At 32.9% G+C, this 13,769-nt stretch overlaps 2 protein-coding genes across 4 annotated transcripts in view; one reads left to right on the forward strand and one right to left on the reverse strand.

Moving 5' to 3' along the window:
- LOC128873829 (armadillo repeat-containing protein gudu) overlaps positions 1-13,769 on the forward strand; it is a 166,503-nt gene that overhangs the window by 20,180 nt on the left and 132,554 nt on the right. The window lies entirely within an intron of this gene.
- Positions 1-13,769, reverse strand: part of LOC128873831 (uncharacterized) — a 95,341-nt gene that overhangs the window by 10,975 nt on the left and 70,597 nt on the right. The window contains exon 4 of the mRNA XM_054117723.1: positions 9,312-9,453. Coding sequence (XP_053973698.1) covers positions 9,312-9,453 — 142 coding nt within the window. The remainder of the gene's footprint in view (positions 1-9,311; positions 9,454-13,769) is intronic.

A 13,769-nucleotide genomic window follows, 5' to 3' on the forward strand; every position in this document is an offset into this window, starting at 1 on the left:
GCCAACCACAACACATGTTACTACTGGCGGAGTTTCAACCACACACAGCGTCGAGCGTCACGCTTCTCAGCGCTCAAAGGGTTAATCGCATGCTTTTCTTTGGGTAAGTTATCCAGATTTTCAAATAGATGGTAATTTATGGGGGAGAGATCCGATAAATTAATTGGATTAGAAGGGTATACGCGTCTAGGAAAATCCAAAGCAGGCCAATATTTGCAACTTGATTCAGACTTGATGATTAAATTTAGAAAATCAGAATTTTTTCAGTTTATAAATATATCTTTTAAGAATAATTTGATAGTTTGTTTATTCAAAAATGTTTACAAAAGGCTGAGATATAGGCATTAGTAACATTCCATGTTTAAACTGTTCTAGGCCAGGTGCAATTTTCTACAGCATTCAATTAAAATTAAAAACTATGGGATGATAAAACAAATAATGAGATTATGTTGTCTTCCCAGGAGTGCATATGCCACCTTAACAGTTTCAACGATTATTTAAAATTTCAAACATCGTTTTTTAAACATTAATGATTGATCATCGCCAATTATTGGTCGTTTTTCAAATTGACCAACAGAAAAAAAATCTAATCTAGGTATTAATATTAGAATGAAAAGCGTTGCAAAGCGTTTACTATGACGTTAATTACATTTCTAATTATTCGCTTTGGATGATTAAAAATTGACAGAAATCAAACACTTTTCATGTATGAAATACAACTCTTATAATTTGTATAATTTCTCTACACGATACTATCCAAATATATGATTAGTCTTGTAATTACTAAAGTATCGTAAAAAAATTGCAAATAAAACGATACAACCTCTTAAAAAATGAATAAAATAAACCACCCATAAACCACCCCAGTCGTAGAAATCTAACTTGGGTTATGTATGTAATTACTAATTAATTTTAGCCCCTTCCATTTTCTCAAAATTAAAATTAAAATCACGAGTTAATCATTATTTTTTAAAAGAATATATTTAATGTTATTCTAGATAAAGATGTATCAGACTATAAAATTAGAAATTAATTTTAGGATTTCACTTTTCTACAAAACTAAAAATAGAACAAGTTACCGATTATTTTCTTAGATATTATTAAATGCTATTTTAGATAACAATGTTGTAATGTTGTATCGTGGAACGCACCTACATCTACAATAAAACTATGACAAACAAATTAACACTTAAAAAATCATTACTCCTTTTTTCTTTAATCATAGATTGAACACTACTCTTTTCCATTTCAATATTCCGTAAATAGCATATTTACTTTTCATTAACTAAAATGTAGTCAATATACATATATAAAGCAGTATCATATTATGAATTCCATAAAGGACCTACTAAAATTTTAAGGAACTAAATTATGAACCTCCCGAAATGCTTAACAATAAATATCCAAAATTCTTAACTCTGCAATTACAAAGGTCGCAAACACGGATCCCTTTTTATTCCGAAGATTCCTTTCAGAAATATTTCTGGACACAAAGAATTTCGAAGGGTCTCATCTTAAACGTGGCATTCGTGTATGTGAAAAATCCAAGTAGAATGAATTTTACGATTTTCAAAAGCATGAAAAGACATCCGTGCGTGGTTTCAGTAATACGAACGGAATTATTCCGCGCGAAATATTATTCGCAGAGAAAAAACGCAGCTCTGACGGAAACGTATCTGGCCTTTAATTAGAAGTATTTGCCAGACTTCGTTAGACATTTCAACGAAACTGCGTAACATTTTTTTTGCAAAGCCAAAAATTTAATCACAAAGGGTAATTAATATTCATATACTACTTTTTGTTTCAACTGCGGCTATTGTAAAGGGAGCGCAAGAATTTAACGATCGCTCGTTACGCGAATATGGCGAATAGACCAATTTCCCTGTTAAAGTTTCAAATTGAGACGAACTTGTGCGTAAAGGATAGAAAGTGGACTGATTCGAAGACGGATTTACACGCTGTCGGTATAATACATCAAGGGTCCGCGGTGCCATAAATCGACGTCACAATGAGACACACGTAATTCCACCTTCCCTTGGAATAAAACTTGGAATACCGGGCATTCGCCATTTATCAAACCGTAACAGATTGAACAGGGTGGATTCTATTGTTTAAACAGTGCCGCACAGCGAGAAGATCCTGTATGTTAAAAAACAATTTTACAACCACAGAGATAAAGGGATGATTTTTGCTTGTGAAATTTATGCACATACAAACATGATTTTCTGTTTTAAAATTCATTTTTCTTCTTAGAAATACGAAAAGTTAAACAATCTTTAAATTCCTGTCGATTAAACAATATCTTTACAAAGAATAAGATAGATAAACAATATTAAAAGTCGTATATTCGTAAAAATTAACGCTTGGCGTGTGTTTGCTTTACTCCCCAATATTTTCATTTATAACTAAATATTTGCAAACGTGATCTGTATTTATGTTTAAACGGAATAGAAAAATAAAATACAACTAAAATGAAAGAATAAATCGGTTTAGAGAAGACAATCAATGTGTTTAATGTGTAAAGTCTATTCAAACACACATGGAATCAAACGAAACAAAACAGACAAATTCACACAGAGGACATTTGTTAAGTAATATAATAGCCCCAACAATCCATATTCATGTATACATTCATGTAGAAGTTTTCATATTAAATTTCACCATTTTCTGATAAATCAATCATGAGATATAAAGCAAAACAGAGATCAACATAAACACAGAATTTTATTTTTCCATTTTTAGATTCAAAATACTTCGAACCATCACCATAAATTTTGATCAACAACAGTATTTTCCCTCCGTTATATTCGATAACAGTCGGGAAAGTAAAACTGTTAAAAAATAAAAGAGATGGCCTGCTAAAAAGCCGCAATGAAAAACAAGCGATGGCAAACAAACGGTACTGGGGATCGATATGCAAAAAGGAAAAATGAAGAAGAAGAACGATAGAAAAATAATGTTCTACCCGCGCTTACTCTCATTGGATAGACGCGTACCGTCGGTGTCCTCCTGTCTTTTTTATCGTGTTTGTTTTCTGACGAACCCGCGTAAACACAAAACGGTGGAGGAGGCTTTTCACGCTGATGCTTGTACAGAGAGCGTAATGTCATTAGCTTATCTCCGCCACGGTCTGTTGCAGCTTTTGAAATCGTGAACCACCCGGTAGGAAAGAACCGAAGCATCAGGCAAGAAAAAAGAGAGACGGAAAAGAACGGAAACGGAACCATAGCGTAAACAATGATGACCCCGAAGAGGACCAAGTGAATAACAAACAAGAACAAAAATGGAGGAACAAACATACAGGGAAGAAATCAAATTAGACAAAATTAGATAGATAGATAAATAGATAGACAGTACATAGATATAGCGACGATCAGCTACTTAACGCCAAGTAACGGTTTCGATAATAAAATCGATCGACTGACAAGTCGCAAAATTAATTTCTCAAGTGTGAAATTAATAATTAATCCTTTGCACTCGGATATCCCCTCTGAGGGGACATCGTTGGTCCAGCAAACTTAATTAGTGATTAAAGAAGATAAATTTTCACGAACGCAAATTTTTCATAAATGTATAGTTTTATAAAGATTTATATTTAAATAGCACGAAAAAAAAAGATTAAAATATGATGTATATATACATATATGGTTTATGCTACGATATATAACATAATAGGAGCCGATGTTAAGTAAAAAGAGAATCTGTGAAGAGTCCACATTAAAAAAAAAATAACAAAGAGCATTTGTATAACTAATGTACAACTTGTTGGCAACAGAAAACACATGAAGGAATGTAATTGATAAATAAACCTATAAATCTACCCCATTTTGAGACAGCGCGTCGATCGCGGCGCGATGATTCGAGGGTTGAGAATGAGTTATCATGTAACCTGTAGATCGAACACAATTGACGTGAATCGCAATTCGTTAAACGATATAGATCGTCTCGTTGTTCGAAAACGGACAATAATAAGGATCCGGTATACAGTCATAAAACCACGGTCGCGGTTAATGCCATAATAAACATTGTCCGACGCAAGTAGCGGGAACGTATTTTGATGAATCACGTACCGAGGGTTAGTAGTGCCACACTATAGTGGCGATGCCACGCATTGTTTATCCCTATAGTGTCGAGCTCAGGCACACAACTAATTTGATTTTCTATTGTAATCGATGAGATGAAAATTGATACCAAAAACAGAATACTTCATTACAACTCGACATATCTACCAACTACTGAACTCTAGAAAATTGTACTATTGATAGGTTCATAAATAATTATTCAAACCAGAAATAAAATCGTGTAAAGAATAATAGATTTCTTCGTATATTCCTTTTTACAGCTAGTTTCATAGTTAGATAGACAAAAAGTCGAATTCAGAAGTAGAAAGATGGAGAAGAAATGAAACAGAAAGAACGGAATCAAACGAATAAGAAATAAAGCAGAAGTCATAGAAGGGGAGGATAGAGAGATGGGGAGAAAAGTGAAACATGAGTTGAAAGTAGAGAGAAATGTGGCAGAGGTAAAGGAGAAATAAAAAAGGGAGAAAAAGGACAAACCTAAAAAAAAAGAGAGAGAGAGAATTGAAAGGGGAGAAAAGAGAAACTGAGTAGAGGGAGAGTGACAATGGCTGAGCACACGAGAGCGAGGAAAGGTTTCAACGCATCCACCGCGTATGAACACTGTGACTCTCTTAACACTCTTATCACGTAAATTCAATTGCACCCTCCACGCTGTGCATGCTCTTTTTACATTAAATCTTTGAGCGCATCCTATTGCGTTTAATGTACTTAGCGGAATAACTCGTTCAAAGGAGATGCTTTCAAGCTGCCACCAAGTACATTTTCGATCCGTAATTCATAACGCGTGGAAAAAGACGAGAGAGTTAAAACTGAGCTAACTAAATTTCTCTTGCCTAACGTATTTCGTGCTGTTTACTCGCGCCTCGTCACAGATTCGTTCGGATGCTTTGAAAGATTACGCCAAGATAAATTAAAAATGTTAAGCATTTCTTTCCTCCGTGAAAATACAGTTAGAACCTATGAGAATAACGTGAAGACAATTTTATCGCAATATTTATGAAAAATCAATTATATGGCCTCATAGACCGAAAATTGTAGTGGAACTAAATGCACCATGTACCAACTTTAAATTATAATGTACAGATATGAAACTCGTACGATATTAATTGAATTTTGACCAAATTTAGCAAACATGCTTGTAATTTCAATGTTTACACTTGGTATACGATCTTTTTTATTGGTTATATAATTTTCATGATATAGGATAAAAACTGCCTTCGTCATATGGTAGAACGAAAAGCAAAAATTTAAACAGTCTACATTTTGGTATTCTTCATTATTCGAAGAGATCGTATATCAATTGAAGAATATCTTCGTGAACAAGAATTTATTTCTAAATTTATGTCCAAATCAACGAAGAACGAATTTTACAAAGAATATTTACAACAGTTCAAAATAAATTTTTCTACCACCATGTACCCCGAAAGGAAACATCATTATAAATAAAAAAGCATCTTCCAGAAAAAGGAACTTATGATATTATAATTTTATTATAGTATCTTCTACTTGTCGATATAGTAAATGATACTTTGTCAGCCTTGCGAGCACAATACAATGTTGATGGACACTATAAATAATTTTCGTATATTAACATTTCCGACCACAACGATCATTTTCAAATCTAGAAAATATTAAATCACTGAATAAAGACAAAATAGTTGAATTATTACTTAGTGAAAGCATTTCGAAATATTTCACCGTTTAGGCTTAAGTTAATGTTATTAAAGGTGAAATTGAAATTGCCAAATGAAAATTGAAAATTGGTAATTGAAAATGATCAATTTTAAACTGACAATTGCCAATTAAAAATTAATAAAGGTAATGGCGATTTTTAACAATTGATTTTTGTTGAATAATTCCAACGAGACGGCCTACTGTCAAGCGAAACTTTAAACCCTTTGCTCTCGAGAGGTGACTCTCGGTTGCCACTAGGTTCGACACAACACATCAACCAGCAATAATGTTCGTTTAGGTTTAATTTCTTTGGAACACGAAGTGTTAATAAAATGATTATCGGTGAGGTGAATATAATATTCAAATCTAGAATTAGTGTGCGATCACTAATCGGGCTACATCTTCGAAGTCGACTTAAGCATAGCATTCGTGGAAGTAGAATGCTAAGAAAGCTACTCGAGTTGCTGGTAGATACCAGAAAAAAATGCCTCGAGTGCAGAGGGTTAAGCTTTTGCGGACGGTGCCGTTCGACGAGCGCACGTCTTTGGGCAGCTAGATATTTGCCGACACGGTCCCTGAAGGGTTAATCAGCTCGACCAAACGCGAGTAATTATCGACTAACGTTGTCAAATGTCACAGAAAAGTGCCCCGTGGACGCAGCTTTTGATGCCCGAAGAGAAAAAGAGACGCTATTATGTCAACGAGCATTTCTAAAAAAGTTGCCTACGTAACGTTCCCTTCGTTACTTCAGGATAAACTTCAAACTTCTAAACTATAATTAAATCTCAATCGTTAACGAACGAATATTCGATTCGTCGATCTAATTACCGAGAAAACGCTAGCCTAACTAGTTACCTCGCGAAACGACACTTCGATACAATTATTAATTTCTTTTGTAAACAGAATAATTTTTATGAAATGTTCTCTTATATGAGAGAACGACCAAATTTACTGGCGTGTTTCTGCAGAATTAACAATTACGTGGAACACAAATGCATTGTACACACGCAGAAGTCCACCGACAATGCATGGAAATTAACACCGGATGCAGACGAGGCATTAACAAAAGTCAAGGTTAGTCTGCAATTACATTGTACTATGCTTTAATTGCGCGTATGCATGTATATTGATACTACAATGTACATCCGATAAACGCACCTACATTATCTGAAGGATGGATCATGGAAAAACGTGCGGTATTATGCGAATGAAAAAAATGATCTCTTGTTATTTGCAGAAAAATAGGCTGGAGACTCCTACCAGGATCCAGATTTGTGCAATTAAGGTTAGTACTCAGTAGTATGTCAAATTAGTGGTATCCAAACGTTTTGAAAGAAACCTTTCCTTAAAAGAAAAACAAAATTACGACGCCCAAGATATATGTATAGACAAACAATTATTACTATATTTATTGTAAATCATTCAATATTAGGTTGTTTGTATTAATCTGAATTGATTGAAAAAATGCTTGAAAAACTCCCGAATTAACACACACACACACACGCACACACACACACACACACAAAATATCTACTATATATTCTAAATAGACTATATAGAATATAGATGGTCGAAACGTATTATCCATAAACATGCTAGAAGAGATATTTTATATAATTAAAATACATTATCCGTCATAAAAATATTGAATCTTAGTATTAATGTAAATAATTATACAATATGCAACTGATTAATTGTAAATTTCAAAATATTAAAAAAAAGTTTGTTCCTCACAGATTTAAAGCAACAAGCATAAACAAAAATTCAAAGAACGTTGTTTCAATATTGTTTCAACTTTTTTTTATGATGAATAATGTACTTAATTATTATTTCTGTCAAAGTTGCTATTACTTGTGTTAAATACTATTATGTCTAGATATTAAAATCTGAGCACGATCCTCGAAAACATTCATTTAAATAAATGCTTAAAGGTCAAAAATATGAATTGTTTTCGGTAAATAAGATCATCTTTCACGGTAACATAGAGAAGATTCTTGGATTTTCGCGACCGCATACCCTAACTTTCGTCTTGCGCGTCAGAAAATTCTAACCAAGACGTGGATGGGTGGTGAAGTCTTGAAACTCGGTATCAAAGATGAAAGTCTCATCACGATTCTTCCTCGAAGGAGGAAGAGAAAAGGAAGAAAACAAGTCGCAAGTTGCGTGAAGAACTTGCAACAATTAAAATTTATCAATTTTTCATCCAAATCTCTGATAACAATATAATCCGGTAAGCAGGAAAGATGAACTATTTTCATACTCGAGAACGCCCCATTATAAAACTGGAGCAACGAGTTAGTATTTGAGTGATTAATGACGACGCAAAGGAGTAAATGAAACTTCAGCTAGTAGAAAATGAATAAACGTGATAAATAATTATTCGAATTAGTGCTTCTATTCGTGTCAAGGTTTATCTTTATTACAAATATTTTAGGTTATGATGTTTTCTGCTCCACTTTCGTATAACAAAAATATTCGCAATAGTGTAGTGAACAACAATTATTTTGTAAAGTACTATAATGTTAATATTATAATATTTAAATTAATAAAAATTGTTACGTTCTTGATAGCTTCCATTGAAAGAGCAAACCTCCGAGTTCCCATATTATAAATAAGAGGAAGGTCCACTTGATATTATATAAGAGAAATCTTAACTGTCGTACTGTAACCATGTATTATTTTAAGTAATTAAAATTATTTTCTACATTCAGTTTTCTTCTGATCCACGAATATATTTTCATTGATAAAACGATTTATTTGATCAGCCATCTTACTCGGACAACAAATTATTACGTACAGTGGATGTAGAAAGTATTCGTACACCGATCAATATCCAAAAAAAAAATTGTGTAAAATTGTAATTTATTAACTTATTTTTTATAAACAATGATATTTTACATATTCTCGGAAATCTCTAGAATAGATAAAATCCAAAAAAAAAAAATAACTATTTATGTAAGTTGCGAAACTAACAAGAAAAAAAATAATTAATCGATAGAAATGTTGGAGCAATAAATATTCACGCAACTGTTAAAAAGTACTTTACTGGAAATTTGATGTTTTCTAATTCGTACGGAGCGATAAACTAATGTGTTTACGTTACAAACTCTGCTGTAAATGGTTTGTCATAAGAATCGTACAAATACTTATTACTTCTATACTTTTACCCATTTTTCACATTTTTTTGTTAATTTCACAAATTATATTAACTAGTAAATGTTGTTTGGACTATAACCAATTTAGAGACTTCCGAGAATATGTAAAATATCATTGATTACAAAAAAAGAAGTTAAGAAACTACAATTTCACACAAAAGTTTTTTGGGAAATTAATCGATGTACGAATACATTCTACACCCACTGTAGCGAATTCGAATTAGTCATTCGAATAATATTTATTTGCATCTAATGTCTAAATAAAATATTGAGCAATATTTGGAAGAAGTACTGTTATTACACTTTTCTTGAGACTCAATACAGAAAATGTTTTCGATCAAGGAATTACTTGCTCAACAGGTTAAAGAAAATCCCTTCGGGGATATTGATTTTCGCTCACCAGCAGAGGGATTTGAGGGATCCGTCCCAATTCGTCGAGATATTTCGTTTTTCGATGTCCTGGGTGATTTTCTGATATTTCTTGAAACAGAGTTCGTACGTGGGCTGCACCTTTTGCATGCATGGCGCGTGTTTCAAGAATTCTGCAAACAGAAAATACAAAATCGATGATTACAAAAATTATCTCTCTGCTATACAACACACGTATCATATGTGCTCTCATTTCTTTGCTAACATTTGTAGTATGTATTGGATGTATGTGTACAGAGTATAACGAAACTTAATGTCCAATTCTATTCAGGTCTGGAGCAGTTCTGATACAAAATACAAAAGCACGTTCCAGCCAAGGTCTAATGAGTATTAGTTCCAGTCCAAATGAGGTTCATTCAAGTTCCTGAATTAAAGAGTTCTGTACGTTTTCTTGTGGCAGTCTACCAAATCCTAATCTAGCCTCCAGCGTTTACAGCGAAACCTGTACAATGAATGTTTGTAAGCTTTGTAGTCTACATAATCTGTATTATTAAAATTGATTTCTGATTTTGCTTGACTCGCAATCGAATAGCAGATCACATTTATATGTGTATGTACCACAAATTGTTGCACTCAAAATTGTTTAAAAATGGTCCAACAGTTCTAATTGATAGAACTATTACTTTAATCAATCAGGAACTATAAAACTATTGAAAATGAAGTCAGAACTCTTAATTATTTACGAGATTTCACAAAGTGAGCTGTCAGCTTTACACAGACCTTTAAACAAGTGGAATTTCGTTTCGCACTGCTTATTAATATCTAATAAATATCTAATTAATAAATTATTATTTGTACATTTTATATTACTATATATTTTTACAGGACTGATAATATACTCTACGTTTAAACCTTGATTCTTTGGCTACTGTTTTATTGGATACATTTATTATTGTGATAGTAAACATCGTTTAGTTCAAATTGATTATTTTTATATTAAAAATTTACTATATCGAAGAAATTCGACTGCGTAGTCCCTGTAAGTAAACATTATAACATCGATTACTCGTTCCTCAAGTCAATTACCAATATTGACTGGCAGGAAAGCGAAAAACCACACCCACGTGCGTCAGGAATCAGTTTTACGTTCTTCCCGTTCCCCTAACGACTATCGATATCCGCGTATGCAATTTCGACTCGACGCGCAGCAATTTAAAAATTAAGGGTGAACTCGCATGGTCGATTTGCGAAGGCGAATAAGCTCGATCGTTCGAGCATCGATATCGTGCTCATTACGACTAGCGTTTCCAGTATTGCTCTTAACGAGGCGCTAATCGCATAATCGATTTCGAGATAGCGGTACTGATCGATCGGCCACGCGGACCGATACGATTCGATGACCACTCGACTGAATTACACACTGCGTACCCCGCGAGAACTGTTTAACACTAAACCTATAAACGTTTCGTGTATGCCTATTTCTAACGCGACTGGCTTTAAAAGAATACTCAAGTGCTCAAGTGCAACGATATTTGATTTGGTAGTGGATTAAGTAACAAATGAAACTAGTTTTTACAAAATGGCGAAACGAAATCTGTTATCTTCATTTTATTAGAAACGTGAAACAAAAATTATTGAGTTACGAAGAAATTGTGTGAAGAGAAGACAAAGTGAAAGAGATGAAATCGAACAAATTAAAAATGCAAAAACGTAAGTGAAGATAAGGAAGTATATAAACAAAATAGAGAAAAAGAGCATTAACATAGGATAAAGCCTCATAAAAGAGCAATGAGTAAAACGATTCACTGAGTTACTAGAAGGAAAGAGTTCAATTATATTGTGTTATTTCATTTAATTGAAGTTGATTGAAAATTGGATGTTGGAGTTCTTTTGCAAATTATTGCATTCTCAAGGCTATATTTTACACTACATATTTTTTGCATTTGAAACAGATTTTCGTAGTTGTGTTATTTTTAAAATATCTGACTTGGCAAATTTTCTTCAGAAGGAAATCTTTTTTCTGTTGCTCTCCTTGAAATTCGGCGGCAAATTTTTCGATTAACCGAACGAGAAATTGCTGTCTCGACATTTTCTAAACTAAAAGTATCGAATAAAACCTGGAGAGGACATTTACGAAATTTCGATTTCACGCTATACTTTCTTGCCATTTGATCCGGCATGTCTATACCAAATTTAGTACTAGAATAAAATTGAAATATTTCAGGTACTCGTTTATCATTTTCTTTAATCTGTATGAATTTGTGTTTAAAGCTTAGCATAGTTACAAAGATGAATGAAAAAATAATTACAAAGATTTTATTCCACGACAACGTACAATCGAATAATAAAAATATGTTTATTTTCTGCCAACATTTCATTCAAATAGGATTAACTCCTTCATACTAATCTTTATAATGAACAACAACGAAACTATCCTCTACCCTTCATATAGCTTCAAAGCATTTGTTTGAACGAATGCTTTGTTAAGGGTTGCGACACCGCAACACCTCGTTTTACGAAGATTCTGTGAGTCGATAAAAACGTAATTTTGTAAAGTACTTCTAGCACGAGACAGTAAAACAGGTGCGTTGTGGAGAAACGATTACTTAGAACACTTTGTGTAATAGGACAGCGTTTCCTTGTATATCTTCGTTTAAACATGTGTATCAAACGTTGAAATGAAAAAAACGAGTAACTGTCGTTATTAACATGTACAAATACGATTGACAATCGTAAAATTCCCAGGAACATCAAATACCAAGTCAAACATACGTAAAGTGAGTAAATCACAGTGTTGACAATTTTTAAGACAAATCTATACTATTTATTTAGAATTATTGTCAAGATGTGCTCGAGTTATGATTTGATTGAAATTTAATAATATATTATATTACTTATAGAATATCTCTGAGTTCCATTTGTATACTTTCCAAACAGGTACAAAGACAATTTTTGAATTTTGTAACACTATATTGACTAATTATTATTGCATTTTTTGTAATAAGACGAAAAAATATATAATGTATACATACATATAATAGTTAAAGAATGTAATTATTTACAATGTTCATAAGTGTATATTTACAAATTAATGTAAAATATAATTACTTCCGAAACTTGTCAAAAAAAGCCATCAACATAGATTGAAACAAAAGAAACTGTGTTCATGTAATATAGTCAGTTAGCGTATAAAAAATATGCTGTACATCTACGAAGGGGAATAAGAAAAGGAAAAGAACAACTGAAAAGAACAGATTGACAAGAAAATTTATGAAAATGAATGTCCAAATAGAAACGATAAAATTGTACTTTCTTTGCACAAGAGGATTTCCTCCTATTAAAGTTCATCCAAAAAAGAAATAAAAGTAAAAGAATGATATGTAAGTATTATTTTCAAAAACTTTCCACATAATTTCATCGTATATGTAATTCAATTAAATTAATGAAAAATATATACAATCAATAAATACGGTAAAAAGTATTCCACACCTTCAATCCGAAGCTTATGGAAAATGCTCGATTTATCGTGTAATAATACAATGATGCTCCAAAACGCGAAGCTTTGCATTAACATATTATACAATGATGGGAGCAGAAATTAGTCTTGAATACACGAATGAATATTCCCGCAAACATTGCAGGATTCGGGCAAGGCTGCGTGTAATTGAGCAAATAAATGAACGTCACGCGCAAGGATGCATTATTCAGTTCTCCAGGGTGCGGGGGATTCACGATGAAGTTGCGACGAGAAAATTGGGAAACGAGGCGGAACGAAAATACAAAATTTCATAAAGTGTGACCAATTTGAGTAAAATTGGCCAAGATTAAACTTGTGTGGACGATGAACGTTATCAGATTGGAACCCTACGGAATATGGGGGGTACTCTGCCTCATTATTACAGGGAATTTCATCGATGCATCTACATCTACAAACCGTGTATAATCTGCACAGGCTAAATTCACTGGCCATTAGAGTCAATAATGTATTCGGCACTCTCGAAATTACAGACATACATACAGCGATGATGTAGTCACACGCAGCACTCAAAACTAAACGATAATTTCAGAAAACTTGGCTTAGAAGTGAGGTGTTATCTGCAAAAGAGAAATACCATCCGCGAGAAAAAGAGCGGAATACTGACACTCCAAGAATTCAAAAGAAGCTAAAACCGTTAAAAGACTGGATGATTTAAATATTAGGGACCTGTACGAGAAAATAGATGGTTTATTTTACGGCCCTGGAATAGCTGATTAACTAGAAGTTATAAAATATTGGTCATAATATGTTATGAAATGAATGTAAAATTTCGAAGCTTTTTGTTTCGAAACAACATTCTTTTAGTCGGTTTTGAAGAAATATCTGGAAATAATGAAGCAATCTACACCAAATTTGACGAACATGTTCCAAAAATATCTGCCTTTGGATGGAACTAAAAGTACTGTCGCATCTATAACCATTTTTTTTGAAGCAACAAAAGTTTCTTCAAAT

This window comes from Hylaeus volcanicus, chromosome 3 (assembly GCF_026283585.1).
Source record: "Hylaeus volcanicus isolate JK05 chromosome 3, UHH_iyHylVolc1.0_haploid, whole genome shotgun sequence".
Taxonomy (NCBI): Eukaryota; Metazoa; Arthropoda; class Insecta; order Hymenoptera; family Colletidae; genus Hylaeus; species Hylaeus volcanicus.